At 45.9% G+C, this 22,981-nt stretch overlaps 1 protein-coding gene across 11 annotated transcripts in view; it reads right to left on the reverse strand.

Annotated features, from left to right (window-relative positions):
• EPB41L2 (erythrocyte membrane protein band 4.1 like 2) overlaps positions 1 to 22,981 on the reverse strand; it is a 205,546-nt gene that overhangs the window by 36,534 nt on the left and 146,031 nt on the right. For all 11 annotated transcript variants that reach the window (XM_055312067.1, XM_055312066.1, XM_055312065.1 and 8 more), the window contains exons 7-11: positions 19,840 to 20,058; positions 18,494 to 18,581; positions 16,291 to 16,443; positions 15,639 to 15,736; positions 9,559 to 9,731 (exon numbers count right to left, since the gene is read on the reverse strand). In XM_055312067.1, the coding sequence (XP_055168042.1) occupies positions 9,559 to 9,731; positions 15,639 to 15,736; positions 16,291 to 16,443; positions 18,494 to 18,581; positions 19,840 to 20,058 (731 nt within the window). The remainder of the gene's footprint in view (positions 1 to 9,558; positions 9,732 to 15,638; positions 15,737 to 16,290; positions 16,444 to 18,493; positions 18,582 to 19,839; positions 20,059 to 22,981) is intronic.

The raw sequence follows: 22,981 nt of genomic DNA on the forward strand, positions 1-22,981 counted from the left end.
CTCCCATCTTACATGAAGTATAATTATTTTCCAGAGTGTTTTTTTTTAACTTTTGAGATTTTAATGATTTTCCCTGGAAAATCTAGGACCATGAGTAACTCCTACAATTATGATTTCAAAGCACCCATTACACATGCTCAAATTAGAGCAAAATGGGAAATCTGACCTAGAAATGCCTTTAGATGTAAGGGTATCAAAATGTTAACAAATATCAAATTTAAAGTTCTATAATAAAGTTGACAAAATAATCCTTTGTTTTGCATGCTTTAAATACTTTAATTTCCCTCTGTGTGTGTGGGGGGGGGCAGGTTGTTTGGTTTTTGGTTTTTGCATTTTAAAGCGAATAACCTTTTTTTAGGTCTTCAGCACCTGCAGAGCCCTGAGAAGCCCAGAGGCCCCAGGCACTGAGCTTATGGTGCAAACGGCTAAGTGGCCTAGTATCATCCAAGGCAAGGTCACCATTACTGTCACCTGCAGTATTCCTACCCAGTCCGCCTGCTTCCTGTCTAGTCCTATCGATCATTCTCAACATTGCATCAAATGATTTTTTTAAAACAGCAATATCGTGCATTTACATACTTGCATAAGTGTGCACGTGTGTGTAACACATTCCACAGCACTAGAATAATCATCGTATTTCTTTCTCCTGGGCTGCATGACCTGGTCCCAGCCCGTCTCTCCCCATATGTGCAAAGCCTTCTTTCTGTTCCTGGACTGTATCAGGCTCTCGCTAATCCTATAACCTGCAGACATGCTGCTCCTGCTACCTGAAATGCTCTACTCACGGCTAGCTCCTCCTCATCCTTCAAGTCCCAACCAAAATGCCTCTTCTCCAGATGGGCTTTCCTTCTCCCACAGCCCGATTGAAGGTCCCTGCATATTACATACTCCATTTTCAGGAAATCATACGGTCTCCCCTATTGGCAAATGCATCTTGGCTGTTCTCTTAAATGACTGACTTGCCTCCTTTTTTATTTGATTTTCCAATCTCAGAATACCACTGCTCTAAAAAAGACTTCTAGACTGATTTTTATTTTAGGTATCACATTGATTTTTAGGTTGCAGGCAAGCACTGGAAGATTGATTTCAATTTGTCAAACCTTAAAGTAAGGAATATTTATGGATGTAAATTAGCCTAACCTAAATAAGGACAAGAAAATGCAACACATGTCAACAACAACAACCAAAAGATATGCTGATGGGGAGTGATGGTGAAAGTCAAGTTCAGTACCAGGTTACAGCCTCGCTTTGCTCCGGGATGGAAAAACTATGAGCCCTAACCAAATAGTTCACTGGCTGTCTGGTCATGTATTGGCATGAAAAGCCTTCTATTTTTCACAATAACACAATAATCCTTTTGATGACTTGCCCATCTGATGAATTACAGTGTCCAAAACACAAAAGGAAAAATAATGGATCACTGTGCCATGTTTGTTGCTTTTGCTTGTAAAAATCATTGTTTCAGATACAGACCTACTATAACCCTCTGCACTAACTGCTCACACAAGATGGTGGGTTTCCTCGAGCAGTGGTTATATATGTCAAAAGGACAGGACTTTACCGCTCTTTCTAAACTCTAGAATTTGCCATGTAGGAGTTATAGAGCCTCAGAGTTTAAAACAGGCTGAAACAGACCGTTTTCCAGAAAGAGGAATGACTTCTCTCGGGGCGTTAGCCAACAGTGAGTACAGTTATTCAGCACGTACATAAACTCCCGTGGTAAGGGGCAAGGCTTGTGAAATATTTCCATGAGTGGGCAGGGCACATGGTTCACATTTACTAGAAAAAAGTGCTCAGTTGTTGATGAGCCAGATACACTGGCAGTTATCAGGCATTAAAAATCCACTACGTTACCATTTATGTTACAACATTTGGAAATGTGGACATTTATTTGAACCACGTTGTAGGATCCCCTTGTACATATGTCCCCTCAAAACTATACGGAAGATTCTCCAGAATCAAGATTTAACCACTATATATACAAAATGCCCACCAATGAATCCCTGCAACTATCTCTGTGCGTCTGCCTGGATGACTTTTCCAAGTTTATTCTGGGAAAAATAGAGTGTCAAGCCTTCATTAATGAGGGAGCATCTTAAGGGAGGGGCAAGATGGCGGAAGAGTAGGGTCCCCAAATCACCTGTCCCCACCAAATTACCTAGATAACCTTCAGATCATCCTGAAAATCTACGAATTCGGCCTGAGATTTAAAGAGAGAACAGCTGAAACGCTTAGAAGAGTTCGTGCTTCTGTCAAGGTAGGAAGACGGGGAAAAAGAAATAAAGGAACAAAAGGCCTCCGAGGGGGAGGGGCCCCGCGAGGAGCCGGGCTGAGGCCGGGGCGAGTGTCCCCAGGACAGGAGAGCCCCGTCCTGGAGAAGCAGGAGCTGCACCAACCTTCCCGGGCGGAAAGGCCTCGCAGGGAGTTACAGCAGGACCCAGGAGGGCGGGGATGCCCTCGGGCTCCCTGGGACACTAACAGACACCTGCGGCCTGGGGAGAGTGTGCCGAGCTCCCTAAGGGCTGCAGCGCGCACACATTGACCCGAGCACTCGGGCGCGGCTCTGCACGGAGGGGGCTGCTCGGCCTGGAGCAGCTCGGAGGGGCTCCAGCGGATCAGCAGAGCGGCGGCTGCGCAACGGGGAGCGCGAATCCAACAGCGCAGGCCCCGGAGCACAGGGCGCTGGGAAACAGCCCAGGATCCGGCCTCCCCCGGGGACAGGCAGAGGCCGGGAGGGCCCAGGACAGCAAGGACGCTCCTGCCCCGAGCTGAGCAGATCAGCGGCCCCGCCCCGGAGCCTCTAGGCCCTGCAGACTGAGAGCCCCGGAGTTACTGTGGGAGCTGAATCCAGGTTTCCAGAGCTGCCATAGCCAATGTGGCTGTTCCTCCTGGGGCCTCACGGGGTAAACAACCCCCACTAAGCCCTGCACCAGGCAGGGGCAGAGCAGCTCCCCCAAGTGCTAACACCTGAAAATCAGCACAGCAGGCCCCTCCCCCAGAAGACCAGCTAGACGGACAAGTTCCAGGGGAAGTCACGGGACTTAAAGTCTACAGAATCAGAAGATACTTCCCGTGTTTTTTGTTTTTGTTTTTTTCTTTTTGATTTCTGATTGCTTTCCCCACCTTTTTTTCCACCTTTCTTTCTTTTTCTTTCTCTTTTTCTTTTTTCCTTTTTCTTTTCTTTTTTCTTTTTCTCTTTTCTTAACTTCTCTCTCTCTCTTTTTCTCCTTTTCCCAATACAACTTGTTTTTGGCCACTCTGCACTGAGCAAAATGACTAGAAGGAAAACCTCACCTCAAAAGAAAGAATCAGAAACAGCCCTCTCTCCCACAGAGTTACAAAATCTGGATTACACTTCAATGTCAGAAAGCCAATTCAGAAGCACTATTCTACAGCTACTGGTGGCTCTAGAAAAAAGCATTAAGGACTCACGAGACTTCATGACTGCAGAATTTAGATCCAATCAGGCAGAAATTAAAAATCAATTGAATGAGATGCAATCCAAACTAGAAGTCCTAACGACAAGGGTTAACGAGGTGGAAGAACGAGTGAGTAACATAGAAGACAAGCTGATGGCAAAGAGGGAAACTGAGGAAAAAAGAGACATTTAAAAGACCATGAAGACAGATTAAGGGAAATAAACGACAGCCTGAGGAAGAAAATCCTACGTTTAATTGGTGTTCCCGAGGGCGCCGAAAGGGACAGAGGGCTAGAATAGGTATTTGAGCAAATCCTAGCTGAAACCTTTCCTAATCTGGGAAGGGAAACAGGCATTCAGATCCAGGAAATAGAGAGATCCCCCCCTAAAATCAATAAAAACCGTTCAACACCTCGACATCTAATAGTGAAGCTTGCAAATTCCAAAGATAAAGAGAAGATCCTTAAAGCAGCAAGAGACAAGAAGTCCCTGACTTTCATGGGGAGGAATATTAGGGTAACAGCAGACCTCTCCACAGAGACCTGGCAGGCCAGAAAGGGCTGGCAGGATATATTCAGGGTCCTAAATGAGAAGAACATGCAACCAAGAATACTTTATCCAGCAAGGCTCTCATTCAAAATGGAAGGAGAGATAAAGAGCTTCCAAGACAGGCAGGAACTGAAAGAATATGTGACCTCCAAACCAGCTCTGCAAGAAATTTTAAGGGGGACTCTTAAAATTCCCCTTTAAGAAGAAGTTCAGTGGAACAATCCACAAAAACAAGGACTGAATAGATATCATGATGACATTAAACTCATATCTGTCAATAGTAACTCTGAACGTGAACGGGCTCAATGACCCCATCAAAAGGCGCAGGGTTTCAGACTGGATAAAAAAGCAGGACCCATCTATTTGCTGCCTACAAGAGACGCATTTTAGACAGAAGGACACCTACAACCTGAAAATAAAAGGTTGGAGAACCATGTACCATTCGAATGGCCCTCAAAAGAAAGCAAGGGTAGCCATCCTTATATCAGATAAACTAAAATTTACCCCGAAGACTACAGTGAGAGATGAAGAGGGACACTATATCACAGATCACTTAAAGGATCTATCCAATCTAGCTCTTTCTACCCTCGATACGTCTTCTAAGCACATCTCCAAAGAAACGAGAGCTTTAAATGATACACTGGACCCGATGGATTTCACAGATATCTACAGAACTTTACATCCAAACTCAACTGAATACACATTCTTCTCAAGTGCACATGGAACTTTCTCCAGAATAAACCACATACTGGGTCACAAATCAGGACTTCACGAATACCAAAAGATTGGGATCGTCCCCTGCATATTCTCAGACCATAATGCCTTGAAATTAGAACTAAATCACAACAAGAAGTTTGGAAGGACCTCAAACACGTGGAGGTTAAGGACCATCCTGCTAAAAGATGAAAGGGTCAACCAGGAAATTAAGGAAGAATTAAAAAGATTCATGGAAACTAATGAGAATGAAGATACAAGTGTTCAAAATCTTTGGGATGCAGCAAAAGCAGTCCTGAGGGGGAAATACATTGCAATACAAGCATCCATTCAAAAACTGGAAAGAACTCAAATACAAAAACTAACCTTACACATAAAGGAGCTAGAGAAAAAACAGCAAATAGACCCTACGCCCAGCAGAAGAAGAGAGTTAATTAAAATTCGATCAGAACTCAACGAAATCGAGACCACAAGAACTGTGGAACAGATCAACAGAACCAGGAGTTGGTTCTTTGAAAGAATTAATAAGATAGGTAAACCATTAGCCAACCTTATTAAAAAGAAGAGAGAGAAGACTCAAATTAATAAAATCATGAATGAGAAAGGAGAGATCACTACCAACACGAAGGAAATACAAACGATTTTAAAAACATATTATGAACAGCTATACGCCAATAAATTAGGCAATCTAGAAGAAATGGACGCATTCCTGGAAAGCCACAAACTACCAAAACTGGAACAGGAAGAAATAGAAAACCTGAACAGGCCGATAACCAGGGAGGAAATTGAAGCAGTCATCAAAAACCTCCCAAGACACAAGAGTCCAGGGCCAGATGGCTTCCCAGGGGAATTCTATCAAATGTTTAAAGAAGAAATCATACCTATTCTACTAAAGCTGTTTGGATAGGAAGAGATGGAGTACTTCCAAATTCGTTCTATGAAGCCAACATCACCTTAATTCCAAAACCAGACAAAGACCCCACCAAAAAGGAGAATTACAGACCAATATCCCTGATGAACATGGATGCAAAAATTCTCAACAAGATACTAGCCAATAGGATCCAACAACACATTAAGAAAATTATTCACCATGACCAAGTAGGATTTATCCCAGGGACACAAGGCTGGTTCAACACTCGTAAAACAATCAATGTGATTCATCATATCAGCAACAGAAAAAATAAGAACCATATGATCCTCTCATTAGATGCAGAGAAAGCATTTGACAAAACACAGCATCCATTCCTGATCAAAACTCTTGAGACTGTAGGGATAGAGGGAACATTCCTCAACATCTTAAAAGCCATCTACTAAAAGACCACAGCAAATATCATTCTCAATGGGGAAGCACTGGGAGCCTTTCCCCTAAGATCAGGAACAAGACAGGGATGTCCACTCTCACCACTGCTGTTCAACACAGTACTGGAAGTCCTAGCCTCAGCAATCAGACAACAAAAAGACATTAAAGGCATTCAAATTGGCAAAGAAGAAGTCAAACTCTCCCTCTTCGCCTATGACATGATACTCTACATAGAAAACCCAAAAGCCTCCACACCAAGATTGCTAGAACTCATACAGCAATTTGGTAGCGTGGCAGGATACAAAATCAATGCCCAGAAATCAATGGCATTTCTATACACTAACAATGAGACTGAAGAAAGAGATATTAAGGAGTCAATCCCATTTACAATTGCACCCAAAAGCATAAGATACCTAGGAATAAGCCTAACCAAAGAGGTAAAGGATCTATACCCTAAAAACTATAGAACACTTCTGAAAGAAATTGAGGAAGACACAAAGAGATGGCAAAATATTCCATGCTCATGGATTGGCAGAATTAATATTGTGAAAATTTCAATGTTACCCAGGGCAATTTACATGTTTAATGCAATCCCTATCAAAATACCATGGACTTTCTTCAGAGAGTTAGAACAAATTATTTTAAGATTTGTGTGGAATCAGAAAAAACCCCGAATAGCCAGGGGAATTTTAAAAAAGAAAACCATAGCTGGGGGCATCACAATACCAGATTTCAGGTTGTACTATAAAGCTGTGGTCATCAAGACAGTGTGGTACTGGCACAAAAACAGACACATAGATCAATGGAACAGAATAGAGAACCCAGAAGTGGACCCTGAACTTTATGGTCAACTAATATTCGATAAAGGAGGAAAGACTATCCAGTGGAAATAAGACAGTCTCTTCAATAAATGGTGCTGGGAAAATTGGACATCCACATGCAGAAGAATGAAACTAGACCACTCTCTTGCACCAGACACAAAGAAAAACTCAAAATGGATGAAAGATCTAAATGTGAGACAAGATTCCATCAAAATCCTAGAGGAGAACACAGGCAACACCCTTTTTGAACTCAGCCACAGTAACTTCTTGCAAGATACATCCACCAAGGCAAAAGAAACAAAAGCAAAAACGAACTATTGGGACTTCCTCAAGATAAGAAGCTTTTGCACAGCAAAGGATACAGTCAACAAAACTAAGACAACCTACAGAATGGGAGAAGATATTTGCAAATGACGTATCAGATAAAGGGCTAGTTTCCAAAATCTATAAAGAACTTATTAAACTCAACACCAAAGAAACAAACAATCCAATCATGAAATGGGCAAAAGACATGAACAGAAATCTCATAGAGGAAGACATAGACATGGCCAACATGCACATGAGAAAATGCTCTGCATCACTTGCCCTCAGGGAAATACAAATCAAAACCACAATGAGATACCACCTCACACCAGTGAGAATGGGGAAAATTAACAAGGCAGGAAACCACAAATGTGGAGAGGATGCGGAGAAAAGGGAACCCTCTTACACTGTTGGTGGGAATGTGAACTGGTGCAGCCACTCTGGAAAACTGTGTGGAGGTTCCTCAAAGAGGTAAAAATAGACCTGCCCTATGACCCAGCAATTGCACTGTTGGGATTTACCCCAAAGATTCAGATGCAATGAAACGCTGGGACACCTGCACCCCGATGTTTCTAGCAGCCATGTCCACAATAGCCAAACTGTGGAAGGAGCCTCGGTGTCCATCGAAAGATGAATGGATAAAGAAGATGTGGTTTATGTATACAATGGAATATTACTCAGCCATTAGAAATGACAAATACCCACCATTTGCTTCAACGTGGATGGAACTGAAGGGTATTATGCTGAGTGAAGTAAGTCAATCGGAGAAGGACAAACAGTGTATGTTCTCATTCATTTGGGGAATATAAATAATAGTGAAAGGGAATATAAGGGAAGGGAGAAGAAATGTGTGGGAAATATCAGAAAGGGAGACAGAACATAAAGACTCCTAACTCTGGGAAATGAACTAGGGGTGGTGGAAGGGGAGGAGGGCGGGGGGTGGGGGTGAATGGGTGACGGGCACTGAGGGGGACACTTGACGGGATGAGCACTGGGTGTTATTCTGTATGTTGGTAAATTGAACACCAATAAAAAATTAATTTATTAAAAAAAAATGAGGGAGCATCTTTAGCATCAGACCCATAAACACAAAGACCTGACGGCTGCCAGAGAGAAATGGGGCAGTGGATGGGCAAAGGGCAATAGGAGACACAGGCTTCAAGAAATCATGGTGATAAAAGGTACAGAATAGAAAACACAGGCCACGACAATGTATTGTAATAGTGTTGTACGGTATGGATGGAAGCTTCACTTGTGGGGAGCACAGTGTAATGTATGCAGAAGCTGAATCACTATGTTGTACCCTTGGAGCTAACGTAACACTGTTAGATCAACTATACTCAAAAACTCGTGTGTGTGTGTGTGTGTGTGTGTGTGTGTGTGTGTTTGTGTGTGTGTGTATAAACATATAGAAAGAGTTTTCAGTATATGAGAAAGAGCATGTTTATCTATTAGCATATCTGTTTTGGCTACTTAAAATAGAAGTTGCTTTAGTTCATATTTCAGAAAAATGTCAGAAAAGAAAGTTTTTGAGGATCAATAGTAGTGAAACAAATTTTTAGATCTGTTATTGCTAATTCTGTATATGTTTTGAGATTAATCAACCAAAAGATGTTGGAAAATTACTTCTGAGAGAAAGTCATTCGCATCAATTACCTTCTTCTAGGCAGAAAGTAAAATGAAGTCCCTTATAAAGCATTCTACTATAAAATTAACTTTAGCTCCTTTACAGAAAACCTGCTATTAACCCAAAATTATGGTAATAAGATACACATAGAGGGGAAGGAACCCGAATTTATTTCCATATGTAAAATATATAAACCTACAAATAGGTAGCTAATTAGAATTCTAATAAAATAATACACAAATATATACATTTATCTTCCTGCTCTTCTTCCTACCACCTTGGCTGACCGAACTAATGATTACACTGTATTTCCTTTCTTTTTGTTAAAGCACTACATTGAAACTAATCCTTGGAAGTTGTGGATGGGTTCTCTCATATGCTACGAAGTTTGGTAAGCTTCAGTGAGAGTTTTTAAACTCATAAAATTAAGACGTTTTAAGTTCCGTTCAATAAAGGTTCTTGTATTATCATGCCAAAACTCTTAGAATTCCACTATTGCCAGTAATTAACAAGTTCAAGAAATTAAGACGCATAAAACACATCACAAGTCAGATCAGTAACGATATGTTTGTCCAACATTTTATCCACGAGAATTCCTAATATTTGTGTGCACTGACAGTACAAAGAAAATTTAGATTCAGAATGACAGCTTCAAAACACCATAAAACTTTTCTTGTGAGTAGAAGAAATACCACTTTATTTACTCAGGAAAAATAGCTATCCCTCTAGGATATTTCTGAGAACCTCATTAGCTAGATCAACACTTTCTGATCCCACTGGATTAGAGAAAAATTAAAGGAATCCAAACTATCATAAATGTGTTTACCTCCATCCAGACTCCTGGAGACCCGCTTGCTGGAGGTACGCTCAAAGTGTGGCGCTGGCCTGTCAATGAGGGTGCTTGCCTGGCGGGTCTGGGCTTGGGTGCGGCCGCTGTAGCGGAACTTGGACCCCAACGTCAGGAACTTGGCCTTTGGTGGCTGCTCTGGAGACACAAGCCTGTAGGGAGAAACAAAGAAATGAAATAGGAGCCTTTATGAGTTTTCTTTTAAAAAAAAATGTTGAAACTTTATATTTTAATATCCCATTTTACTAAATAAGATTACTCAATTTAAAGAGCAAAGGGCTTCCTAAACTTTCTAATGAAAAAGAACATTTATAAACCCTCCTACATACAGCTTTAGGATAGTGATAAGATGACTAAATCCACATTCATGTATTCACGAGTAATACGTTCTCCTCAACCTGAAGAAAAGAGCAGCTGTTCTCAGTGTATATCAAAGGCTATTTATTTGTATTAGCTTAAATCCTTTCTATAAACACATATGTCTGAATTCTTGCTCCCAGCTCTGAGTGCCAAGTAGCAATCCATTACCATTAGTAATTCTCAATACTTATGTCTATTCCTCCTGGGAAAGGACATCCAACTCAGGAATCCCATTCCATCAAGGGATGCTTTCCCATGAAGAACACGGCACACAGTAGATCTGTAGAGATGACGAACAGCCTTTCTTGCCAGCACAATTCCAGTGCTTAAGCCCGGGGTTTGTAATAAATGAAGGCAAACTTTCTTGATGTCAAATACTTCCAGACTTATGCAAAAGTATGTTTTTGGTAAGTAACCCAATCTCGTCTGGCATACAACTGGAATTGTCTCACTTCCATTGTCTAATCACGAGTTGGCCAAATGTCTTAACAAAAAATGATAAACTTGGAGCTCTTATAGCATTTATTAAATAAGACAGCTGTAGTTGACAATTCCAGAATATAAGCTCCAACAAAATTTTTCCTTTCATTCCCAAAGAGTGATTTCTTAAAGAGTTCGTTACCATTTCAAGTATTTTTAGACCTTCTGCTCAGTTTTTTTTTTAAAGAAACTGTCTTCTGTTTAAAGACAACAAAGAGATTCAAGTCGAGTTAAAGCTACTTGTGATAGTGCAACAGGCAATCCTCCATGAATTCTCAAGGATATTAACCCAGAAAAACAATGTATTGAGATTAAACCAGTGAAAGAAGAATCAATACTCTCTGGCCTTCTTGGTGGTGATCTATTCATGTAAGGTAGCAGGCAAGTTTCTTGAAAACTTCCATTTTCTGCCAAAAGACTTTCAAAGGAGACACAGATGCTGCTGGTGAGAAAAATCTACTCTGATCATGGCCAGTGCCTCAATTTGCACTTTGGGAAAAGCTGTATATTCTTAAATTAGAATTCTGGAATACTAGAAATTTGGCCAGAACAGAATTCTTATTTGTGCTCTGATTTATTTTTTTCAAACAGTTGGGGAAACTAAGGCACCAGAAAGACTGAATATTTCAGCATCCAGATCATGAATAAGAGAGGCAGGGTGAGAAACGTGGTCATTTAGCAAGCACTCCCTCTTGAATTGACTATGACAGGCTTTCCCTACCTAGGGAAAAGAGGATTTTAGGATTGTAGAGAGGATCTAACAATGCTCTGTAAGAAAGCAGTGATCTATAGAAGAGAAAGGGTCACTGGCAGGCTCATCACTTCAATAATAAAGAAACGTTCATTCTTGGGGCACCTGGGTGGCTCAGTCAGTTAACGTCCGACTCTTTGTTTCAGCTCATGTTGTGATCTTAGGGTTGTGAGATCGAGCCCCACATCAGGCTCTGCACTGAGCATGGAGTCTGCTTAATATTCTCTCTCCCCCATTCTCTTTCTCCCCTTCCTCTCAAAAAAAAAATCATTCTTGGAAAACAAGTTAACTAAATCACATATATCTTTATCATGTATTCATGCAGTATACTCTATACTTAATGGGATATAAACCAGCAGAAAAAAGTATGTCTAAAGTATACCTCAAAGGGGAAATTAGCATTGGTGACCCCAAAGAAACTATCCCACCCCCCAAAATTGTTAAGCTAAAGACAACAAGTGTTGGCAAGGAAGTGGAGAAATTAGGACTCTTGCACACTGCTGGTGGGAATGCACCGTGGTGCAGAAGTTATGGAAAACAGTAGAGAGGTTCCTCAAAATATTAAACAGAATGGCCACACAATCCAACAGTCCTACTTCTGGATATTTATAAAAAAATAATAATAATAAAATAAAAATAAAAGTAAATAAATAAATAAAAACCCTGAAACCAGGATCTCGAAGAGAAATCATTAGCACTCCCATGTTCATGGCAGCACTACTCACAATAGTGGAGACGTGGAGACATAAACATGCACTGAGAGATGGATGGATAGAGAAGATGCAGTATATGCTCCGAGCAGACTCACGAGGAAAATTCTGTAATAATGACAACACGGATGGACCTTGAGGACATCACGCGGAGTGAAATGAGCCAGACACAGAAGGACACGTGATTCCATTTGTATAAGGAAGCAGAACGGTCAAATTCATGGATTCAGAGACTGGAATGGTGGCTCCAGAGGCCGGCAGGAGAGGGAAATGGGGAGCTATTAGTCACTGGGCGTAAAGCCTCAGTGAGGATGAAGCTCTGGCATTCGGGTGCACAACACACACCTATGGTCAACAGCATCTCATACACGTGAAGTCTAAGAGGACAACCACACATTATCTCACCCAATGAAGTATACTTATTCAAAAACAAAATAAAAGATGGAAAAGTAAAGAGAAGAGTGAGGCTGGGGAATCTGGCATCCATCTGTAGGTTCACCTTCGTTGGCTTCATCTCTTGAAGGCCGGGTCTTCCTAGACCGACCAGCTTCCCATGAGGATTTACTGGTAGCTCCCATTTCCAGTCCCATTAACTGTGGGCCTAGGGATGTTTTCAAATCCTAACCATGAAACCCTACTCAAATTAAAAAAAAAAATTAAACTAGAAACAGGATGATACCTGCTTGTGGGAATTATTAAAAATATTTGAAGAATTTTCTTCTTTTTTTTTTTTTTTTACAAAATTGAACTCACGAAGAAAGAAGATTGAGAAGTTTCAGTCTTCAGAAAATAATTTTAAACTTAAGAAAAACTTGGTGATTGCTGACTTTCTGGTTATTAGTTTATCTTCTATAACCTCACATGGATCTGTGCTAGGTCCCAAATACAGCAGGTACTCAATACAGGTCAGATTATCAGAAAGAATCCCATTGTCAAAGTTTCCTTGAGGGCACTTGAATTTAAGTAGCCAGAAAACCCAAAGACATGTCCACCTATCCATTTCTCAGAATTCTCCTCCTTACTATTATGTAATCACAGCATTGAAGTTCATTCTCTTACGCTGGGATTTTAGAGAAGGGAAGTTGGGCTGTAAGTTCTAGAACATCTAACACACTGAGAGAACGAGTGCTCAATATTTCAGTCTTAATTTAATAAACAAAACAATCCCAGTGCTACAAAAAGCCCTTTGCAAAATGAAGTTGTTGGTTTTATTTTTTCTCCTGGTTATGAAAGCGGGCTCTCGTTTATATAGACTGGGATATGTGACCAGCTAAACACCTAAGTCCAAGTAAGGAGAATTCTGTACAACCGTATTTCTTTACGTCTAATTTGCTTTTAAGGTAACAGACGACTGGCGGCCATTTAAATACATACCAGATTATCCACTTATGCATTTTGTAAAAGATACTTCAAAAGTATAAAGCCATGAAATACAAGGCAAGTATTTTAAAGGCATATATCCATCGCAATGTGAAATTAGGAAGGGATTTTTATTTTATTTAACTTGAGATAAAATACTTCCTCGCCCAAGTGGCACAGGTGACCACACACACAAAGTGGTAGCTTGCTGATTGTTTTTCTGACAACAAAAAACTTCTTAAGTAATTAAGTTGCAATTAGAGAACACAAATATCAAAACAAAAATGGACCGATCACAGACCTTAGCGTTTTCTAAAATAATATTTTTGGTGACTTGAGTCAATGGTAATGCAAATAAGTCTTCTACAAAAATGTAGGCCAGGCAACAAAATGTTTCAAGGTCACTGAACAATTATTTCCTTTTGATATTACTTTTATTTACCAACCGAGGCTCTACCTTCATAAAAACAACATCAAAATCACTACAAGACCTCTAACATCTCACTCTTGGGAATTTAAAAGCTGTAAATAAGGAACTAATCATCCTAGAGTTTTAAAGGTGCTGAGCAAGATGATGTAATGATACGTCACAAAAGAAATCGACTTTTACATATTTTACTGCTTAAGCACAGTGACATTTTAATTTTACAAAAATTCTATTATAAATAAAATATCATTAAAGTTTTTACACTGTGGTAAGTAAAGGAACCTTCTAAAAAACCCCAAAAGTCAGTTACTAAAGTCAATCATTACACAGTTAACAATAGAGCTCTCCCTGAAGCGGCTGATGATGCTAATTCACTTGGAATTACTCTGGATCTACAAGGTCAAGTCTAAACTGCAGTTTCATGCCAAGCTAGGGGAATGTGTTAAAGCTGGTTACATGCTGCGCCGCCACCAGAGCCGCTGCCACCATTGCTGCCACTGCCACCACCACCAGCACCACCAGCACTGCCGCTGCCACTACCACCACCAGCACCAGCACCACCAGCACCACCGCCGCCACCACCAGCGCCGCCACCACCAGCGCCGCCACCACCAGCGCCGCCACCTCCAGCACCAGAAAAAAGCAGTGGGGGTAGGGAGAAGGAAGCCCATCCACCATAAACACGGTCAGGAAGCATGGCTCAGTGGGTATGCTCATGGGCACCCTAAGCCACAGGGCCCGGCTCTAAATTCCATCCCCACCCATGACTGTCCATAGGACCAGGGGCAGGCTTAACTTCTACATTTGGAAAGACTGACAAACATAAAGATTACAACAATGCTGTAAAGATTAAAAGAACTCTCAGCAGGCTGACAGGCTCCATCAAACACTCACAGGAGAGTAACAGCTCTATTATTATGTTCTTACTCCACTAATACTAGTCTGGCTGAGCGGCTATCAATCAATACAAAGTTTTGCTTCTTTAATGGCTTCAATCTGAACACAACTTTTAATTTTCTGAAGATATCATTTGCATCTTTGGTGATAAAATAAAGCAGAACAAAATCCAGATTTGATTCCAAGCACTGTGTGGACGAATTACGATGCCTTGCTTTAGCTACATTGCTTCCTGTCACGTGTAAGCAAAGTTACCCCAGGTTTACAGATCTAAAAGTCCTCTCGTTAACCATTACCTCAAAAGTGTGCAGGAGCAAACTGGTCTACTTTGACACTGGAGTCACGGTAGGTCAGCGAAAATGGAGAAGCCTGAGGCTTTGCAGGGCTAATAGACACTTCAGAAATGCTTGCTAGAGGAATACCAGAGGAAGGACAGCAGGGAGGTGACCAGTGTGGGCTTTGTAGTCGCAGAGCTGGGCCCTCAGCTCTGCCCAGGCACCTGGCCCATGACCCTTATGGGCGCCCAGCTCTCAGCCCCCTGCTCCGTGGGGTGAACAAGAAATGAGATGGCGCGATGCAAAGCAAGTGCTTACGTGCCTGACAACGGTACATGTTCAACGAATGTAGCGCTCGTCATTTCTAAGATAATTATCGTTTCCGTTACCAGTACCTGACAGGGAAGCCCGCTATCTACCCTGCCTTGACCTGTGTCGTTTAACTCATAAGTGGTATCCACCAGGCTTCTGGGAGGTAGTCTCACGTTGTCTTGAGGAGAAATGTCATGGCTACCAAGGGAAATGATCAACTAACAACTAATGTGCTCACTGTAACCAGGTCAGATGGATTCAAATATGTTTTATGGGGATCCCCAGGTGGCTCAGCGGTTTAGCGCCACCTTCAGCCCAGGGCCTGATCCTGGAGACCCGGGATCGAGTCCCACGTCGGGCTCCTTGCATGGAGCCTGCTTCTCCCTCTGCCTGTGTCTCTGCCTCTCTCTCTCTCTCTGTGTCTCTCATGAATAAATAAATAAATAAAATCTTAAAAAAAATAAAAAATAAAAAATAAATAAAATTACCTGTAGAAAGTATGATGCTCCACACACACTTTCCATAGCCTTTTTGCCGCCCGATGGTTTGGCAGTTTGAATCCAATGGTGCTCTCAAATTGTTCGAGCTGGAATAAATCAACACAATAAATCAGCGTTATTTCCTTAGAAGTTGATTGGAAGCTACCGAAAAACAGGCTAAGAGTATTCTGAAAGAATTTAATCCTTCTTGGTGAAAGGAGGTATTAGCAGACACAGCGTAATTATACAAAATGAATTTCCCATAGGCCACAATGCTAGTTTCCGTGAAGAGCAAGTACAAGCACAGACTCCGACCTGTGTCTGTGTCCGCACAACTCCTCCTACCACCTTCCTGTCGATCTCCACCACTTGTTTGACAACAAGATAACGGGCCCACCTTGTGGAGGCACTTACTACGTTTCCATTTGGCCAAAATGTGGGGAAGGGGCCCCTCCTGCTTATTTCTTTACCTCCAGCAACATGGATATGCATGCAGTTTTATCATTAAGAACTCTGACCTTTTTTGCTTTGAAAGAATAAGGAATAGTTCATTTGTAAAATTCAGTAGGAAAAAAAAAAACGCAGCTAGCCCGCGGCCGTGAGAACAGTGACCCACGCTGTCTGGATACGCCTGCCTGCCCGCACGCCCGACAGTGCTTACCTCTGCGGGCCTGACTTTAATGTAGAAGTTACTGCGCTTATAGGAGATTTTCAAGATTTTCGGCCAAGCAAAGCGATTGATTCTCAGTCTGTCTTTGTAAATGAGGAGCCCATTGGCGCACACCCCCAGCTTGATGTCCACGCCTTCCGAGTCCTGCCAAGCAGAGGCCATTTGACGGGGGTTAGAGCTGCAGTCGCACGGGCCAGGACGCTCATTACCCCCTTTCCCCCCAACCAGGACCAGGACCCCCGATGCTGCAGGTTGGTATTTAAATCTCCGCGACAGCGCCCAGGGCAGTAGGAACAGCAGGACACGTGACGCCTTCCGAGGTCAAATCTGCTTGGCCAACGAGGTACAGCCCTGGCCACAGGGCACAGTATTCTCCACAAGGCGGGACCTGAATGTTCCTGAGCCTGCCGGCCTGGGCCTCGGGATCTGCGACCGCCGACAAGGTGCCCCCACTTGGGAGCCGGGGCTGGGGCATGTCCCCGTGACCACGAGGGCTCCTCCGCACGCCTGCAGCTCTCGGGGGTCCGCGGGGATCCCCTGGCCTGTCCTACCAAGAGGCGGCGCGCAGCACCCGCAGCTGAGCCTCTGTGTTGGCTCCGGGGTCTCCCCACGGTCCCCACTCATCAGGGACCACAGTCCTGTGGCATCGGGCTCCCTGCCCAGCGCACATCAGCACCCCCTGCCCACCCCGGCCTGCTCCTGCTCTCCCTCTCTCTCTCAAAAAAAACAACTTTCAATAAAAAAAAAAAAATCTTATTTAAATATAATTGAGACAATGGAAGATGTACAAGGGCACAAATTTCAAACTCCACCAAAAACTCGTCTGAATTGGCCCAGACCTCCTTTTCTAGGAGCTTTGAATACCTTCCTCATCGTGAGCAAAAAACAACTCCAAGCCCCGCAAACCCTACTGAAAAAAAACGCGTCAGGGTTCAAGCGCTCGGAGGTGGAGTTTTTTTTAAAGGAAATAAGAAAATGTTTCAAAATAGCAATCGTGCCTACTTTGCATAAAGAGATTTCAGTGTTTTTACCCCTTCTGTTTGCTTCTATTTTCTGTAACGTGTATATAGATCACTTGTGTAACCAGGAAAAACAGTTAAGGGATAAAGAGCCACTGGGGGGTAAGTGCTCTGCAAACACCAAGTCCTATCAACAGCTCAACAGGAGTAATGAGCCCTTCGGGTGGGGCCTCTCCGAGAGAAATCACAGGATCACACAAGCAGAGGTTCCTGGGCTGCATCTAGGGACCCGCAGGGTCTTTTAAAAACCAGGCAGCTGGGCAGCCCAGGGGGGCTTAGCGGTTTAGCATCTGCCTTAGGCCCAGGTTGTGATCCTAGAGACCCCGGATGAAGTCCCGCATCGGGCTCCCGCATGGAGCCTGCGTCTCCCTCTGCCTGTGTCTCTGCCTCTCTCTCTCGGTCTCTCACAAATAAAATCTTAAAAAATAAAATAAAATAAAAAAATAAAAACCAGGCAGCCGTTGGTTGCCCCGACGTGCAGGCTGTGGATGCGGTTTTCAAGACCAAATCCGCCTTTCTCCTTGCTGCTGCTCTGCTCCCGGACTCTCCCCGGCTCTGCGATCGCTGGAACCAGGGTCATGGAGCCTGTGATGCTTACGAGAGGTACTTCCCAACCCAATCCTTCCATCGCCCGGCTCGTCATTACATCTCCTGTCCCTTCTCCGAGGCTCCGTGCTGCAGCCCCGGGGCCCGGCCCGTCTCCTGCGTCTCAGCAAGTACAGAAGGGACCTGTGGCGAAGGGCCTGACCCTTGGGCTCCTTCATAAGCCACAAGAGGTCTGCAGAGGAATTACATCCATACGGCTTTCGCCCTCGCGGTTGCCAGCATCTGCTCTTCTCTCCCCCAAGACGGAAGCGGAGAGGGGCTGGGGCGAGGCAGCACTGACACAGCAGAAGCCGGGATGCAGTGTAAACCAGGATGGGGGTGGAGACGGCAGGCACGGGAGTCTTAGGATAAGCACGTGTGGCAAGGGCACCAACCGAAAAGAGGTAGGGTGGGAATGAGTGGTCCTTCGCACCAGCATAAACCCCACTGTGAGCAGAGGGGGACGGCCCTTTCCTAGGGTGAGCCGGGCCACTCTGAGCCCCAGAGCTACTGGGACTCCCGGGGCCACTCCTCCCAGAACGTTCGCCGGCAGACGGGCAAGACGCTGCTTGGCGCAGCCTGGATGGTACCTTGGCATGATGCAGGTCGACACCGTACATGGAGAGCCTCTTGGCATTTTCTAGGAACTGAGAATCAGCTTGTGCTGGAGATAAGCCCCTGGGAATCAAAACAGACAAGATCATCTCATCGGCAGATGGAAAACAGATGTGGTCAATACGGGAAAAGAGCACGAGCTCAGGGTTCAGGGCAGAGGCGGCAACCCTGAAAAACCTGCAAACAAGCAGGGAACGGGCCAGAAGGCTCACCTCTGCACCTCAGGCGGTTTTCCTCCCAAGATAAAAAGGGTAAAGAGTAGAGATTGAGGTTATTTGAGAAAACTGCTTTCATTTTTTTTTTCCTCACTCACCGGGGAAATGGGTGCAACATCAATTATCTGATAATAAAAAAGTGATCTCATCTTTCTGAAAAAAGGCAAATTCTTACTTCCTACTCCTTCATTTTATTCCGCTAGGATTGATCCTAATACGGCCCGGAAGTACTTGTATCTGGTGTCACAGCTACGGGAGTTGATACGTTCCACATCCCGTAACTGGAATCCTCTATCCCGTCTCTAGTCTCAGCCCCATGGAGACTCGGCCCACAGAGCAGGACCCTGTAGCCCACATGGTATTTCAACACCTGCTACTTCAAATCTGAATTCTATAATAAATACCTATTGAGCAGAATTAGAACAAAGTTAATAAGAATCACTGCCCTTCTTTCTTACGGACAGGTCACATAATGTGGTCCAAGGACTTCTAATCTCTGAAAGTTCCTTTCCCAACATTTTTGTCAGATTTTTATGAAATTTCAATCTTGCAATATGGGACAAACCATAATTTTGTAGTGAGTTTTCTGAACTTCTGTCAAAAACATTTATTTTCACAAAGATATACAAGTTCTTGAAATGTAATTATTTACTACGATGTTAAGTAAGTAAAGTCCAGCTGCCCAGCCAAGGGTCACCTCCTGCGGCCGGAGAGAACACCCGTGTTTCAGTTAGGGTCCTCGCTCCGTCCCCACTCATGTTCCTGACTCAAACCCTGAAGCCTCGTTCCCTCTGCAGCTTTAGCAAATGGGACAAATGCAAACAGAAGGCAGGAGAGAGGCACAGCAGCGCCAAGCGAGTGTGCACGTGTGCCTCGCACGTGTGTGTGCATGAGGGTGGGCATGGGAGGAGGCGGGAGGAGTCATGGGAGGTGAGCGTGCCCAGCAGCAGGAGCCCAGCAGCGGGAGCATCGCCGTCCATGGGAGCCAGGCCACAGGCCATCGGCCGCGCCAGGGGGCTGCCAGCGAGGGCTGGACGTCCTGTGCCGACGCCCGGGGGCCAGCGAGTGCGGGTCGGCCGCTGCCTCTGGGAAGTGGGCCTGCGGACCTGTGGGTTCTGTGCAGCTCTGCCACCTTCTCTTCCAGCTCCTTGGTCTGCATCGGTGCAAACTGGAAGTCGCTGAGGTCACTGCCACCGTGCTCCTCCGGGTCATGGTCCCCCAGCTCAGCCTGCAGCGTGTAGGACCCCAGGAGGGCGTGCGTCACGAAGGAGCAGGGCAGGCGGCCCGAGGCGATGTCCTGCCGCAGCTGAAGGCACAGGAGGTACCTGCGGGGGGCAGGGGAGAAGGCCCGTCAGGCGCAGCGTGGAGGTCCTGGGGAAGCAGCCACCAGGCCACCCTGCACCCGTGGCCCAAGCCGTCCTGCTAATGAGCCGCCCTGCCCTGGCTCCTGGCCTGGGTGCAGCCACCGCAAGGGGGTCTAACAGGCCCCCCGTCTCGAGAACCACGAGGAGTCGGTCCTGCAGGTAACCCTCTAATCCCTGGACTCAAAACCGCGATCCACATTTGCACGTCCCTCAAGTCATAAGGCCTCATGACATTTTAAAAGCAGCTGCAGCGCCCAAGCACCGAAAGAGGAGCCCAGGTCACCGCCCAGCCCCTTCCTTGTCTCCCCGCACTAATCTCCTTTCCTGGAAAAGCAAAACGCATAAGGCGTTGGCGGTCAGGCCCTCATGGCCCGCTCACCCCATCTACAGAGGCAGTGAGCTCTGCCGACAAGGGCAGGAGCTCGGGGCGGGCACAGCGGGCTCGGGCCTCGCGCAGGTTCCCCACCCGTGAAACCTGACTTCTACCTTCCGTTGAAGGTGAGAATAAACATCTGATAACGGAAATGAAACACACTGCAAGTCACCTGGGAATCGATAACAGCCATCATCATCATCATCATCTTTGTAACGACAACGTTAAAGTTCTAAGCAGAGCTGTCATTCAGTGTTCCGCATGGTTTGACCACACACCGAGAAAACACCCTATTTTCAGTAAGTGACGTGCTGAGCCATGGTATTTAGACGAGGACGGGGCTGGGGAGACATTCCCTAGCTCCTTTGTTGACATTTTGGAACCTCATTTCTATCTTGAATTTAACCACTTACAACAGGACCGGCACCCCTCTGAACCAAATGGTCCCTCGCCCTTGAAGACCTTTTAGAGAGAATCATTTCCTTGTAAGATTATTTCTTTATTAGAGAGACAGAGGAAGCACACAGGCGGTGGGGAAGAGCAGAGGAGATGGGGCCGCGGGGAGCCACCAGGGGGCTCGACCCCAGGACCCCAGACTGTGACCTGAGTGGCAGGCAGGCCCCTCTACCACTGAGCCTCCCGCGCCCCGGGGGGCCCCACCTATTAGCAGCCAGCCACCCCCCGTACCCCCTCGTGAGGGGTAGCAGCCCACCCCTCTCGCACTCCGTCCCCCTGGAGGCCGCCTCTGGACCAGCCCTGGGCGTCAGACGGCACCACCCGGGGGGTTACATGTGGGTGACCGCCATGTCTGCCCCAGGCAAGGCGGAGACCGGTTGACGTCAGCCTGTTGCCCCAGTCGGCCAAGCACTTGCCACGCACGCAAAAGCGCTCCATAATCTTCTGAGCGGGTCACCTGGTGGGGGGCTTAGCGGGGGAGCGCCGTCGGCCCAGGGGTGACCCCAGGGTCCCGGGATCGAGTCCCGTGTTGGGCTCCCCGCAGGAGCCTGCTTCTCCCTCTGCCTGGGTCTCTGCCTCTCTCTCTGTCTCTCATGAATAAATACATAAAATATTTTTTTAAAAAAAATGATCTTCAGAGAGAATGAAGGCCACCCCTCCATGGCTACAGCCTGAGTGCTCGTACGCCCTGCAGGCGGAGCACTCCTCCTAAGGAGGGTGATGTTCCCTGGATCCCTGAAACCCCGCAAGCACACCCGCCTTGACTTTAGAAAACCCCGCTTCAGACCAGGGTTCCAGGGCCCCGTGACGAGGGCGCTAACCCGGAACAGCGCAGGCTCTCCTCGCCGTAAGGCACTTCCAAGACCTCAGCACAGAGGTGCTGTCTATTTCTAAAATCCTGTTGCTCCTTCCGGGTTGTGGCCTCAACGTGACCCTTCGGTCCTTTCTTCTGTTGTCAAAGATGAAGTCGAAGGCCCAACGGCGTCCCAGGAAAACTCCCAACGGCTTCCTGAATTTCCCAGCCCCGCCTTCTCCGCAGAGCAGGCCATAGCATTCTTCGAATATTCTGAACAGTGTCCTCAGACCCTCAGAAGCCACGTTACCCTGTACATTTTCACTCAGGTCACAGTGAAGGCTTCGGTCACAACACGGAGGCGACCAGGCAGGTGGTGGCCCCCGGCCGCCTGCCGGCGCTCTGAGCTCCCGGTTCCCCAGCTGGTCTCCCTTCTCCGCCTGACACACCGGGCTGCCCCAGCCCCACTTGGGAGACCAAAGCGCTCATGACACCGTAAGCCGCAGTCACCGGAGGACTCCCATCCCCACGCAAACCACTGCGGGAAGTGGGGGCGCAGAGAGGGTGCGGAGTCACGAAGCCCCAGCCGCAGTGTCCAGAGGCTTTCCTGGGGGGAGACCCTGCACCCACCCCGCCAGGTGGATGCGCCCCGGCAGCCCACTGGCGGCTAGGAAAGCTACTGGTTGGAGCAACTTTGGTCACCAATTGCTTAGTGTCAGAAACCCCAATCTAGCAACGAGTGGCAATGGAGGGAGAAAGGCTCGTCCTCTGCCCAGACTTGGACAGAGATCTCCAGCATTCCTCTTTCCCGCTGGTACCACAGGACCTGATGCCTGACAGCGATCTGGGACCAGCGCAAGGCATCAGGGCACAGAAGCCACGGGAACCCAAGGCAGAGGTTTTCAGGGAGACCCTGTGGTTCTCCCCGTGTTCCCTCTACAGTCCTCGGGGCCACGCCACCTGTGCACGGGCTCACCAGAGCCCGCAGGTCCTAGCACTGGCAACCAGGCTGAACAGGGCAAACTATCGAGGCCCCTGTGGATTCACACATTCCTTGGTGACTGTTCAGTCACTGAGCAAATGAGTAAATGCTCTCTCGCTCCTCAGCTGAATCTTTTATTTGCAACTGGAGCACATGGAGCACACGTGCACGGAGCCTAGATAGCCTCAAAGGAGACGGGAATGAGGGGGCTACTAAGGAAGCCTACCCGCCTCGATTCCTTTCCCCTTTGAGGTACAGGGACCCCAGAACTGGCTTCCTA

The sequence above is a fragment of the Nyctereutes procyonoides genome, unplaced genomic scaffold, assembly GCF_905146905.1.
Source record: "Nyctereutes procyonoides isolate TBG_1078 unplaced genomic scaffold, NYPRO_anot_genome, whole genome shotgun sequence".
Lineage (NCBI taxonomy): Eukaryota > Metazoa > Chordata > Mammalia > Carnivora > Canidae > Nyctereutes > Nyctereutes procyonoides.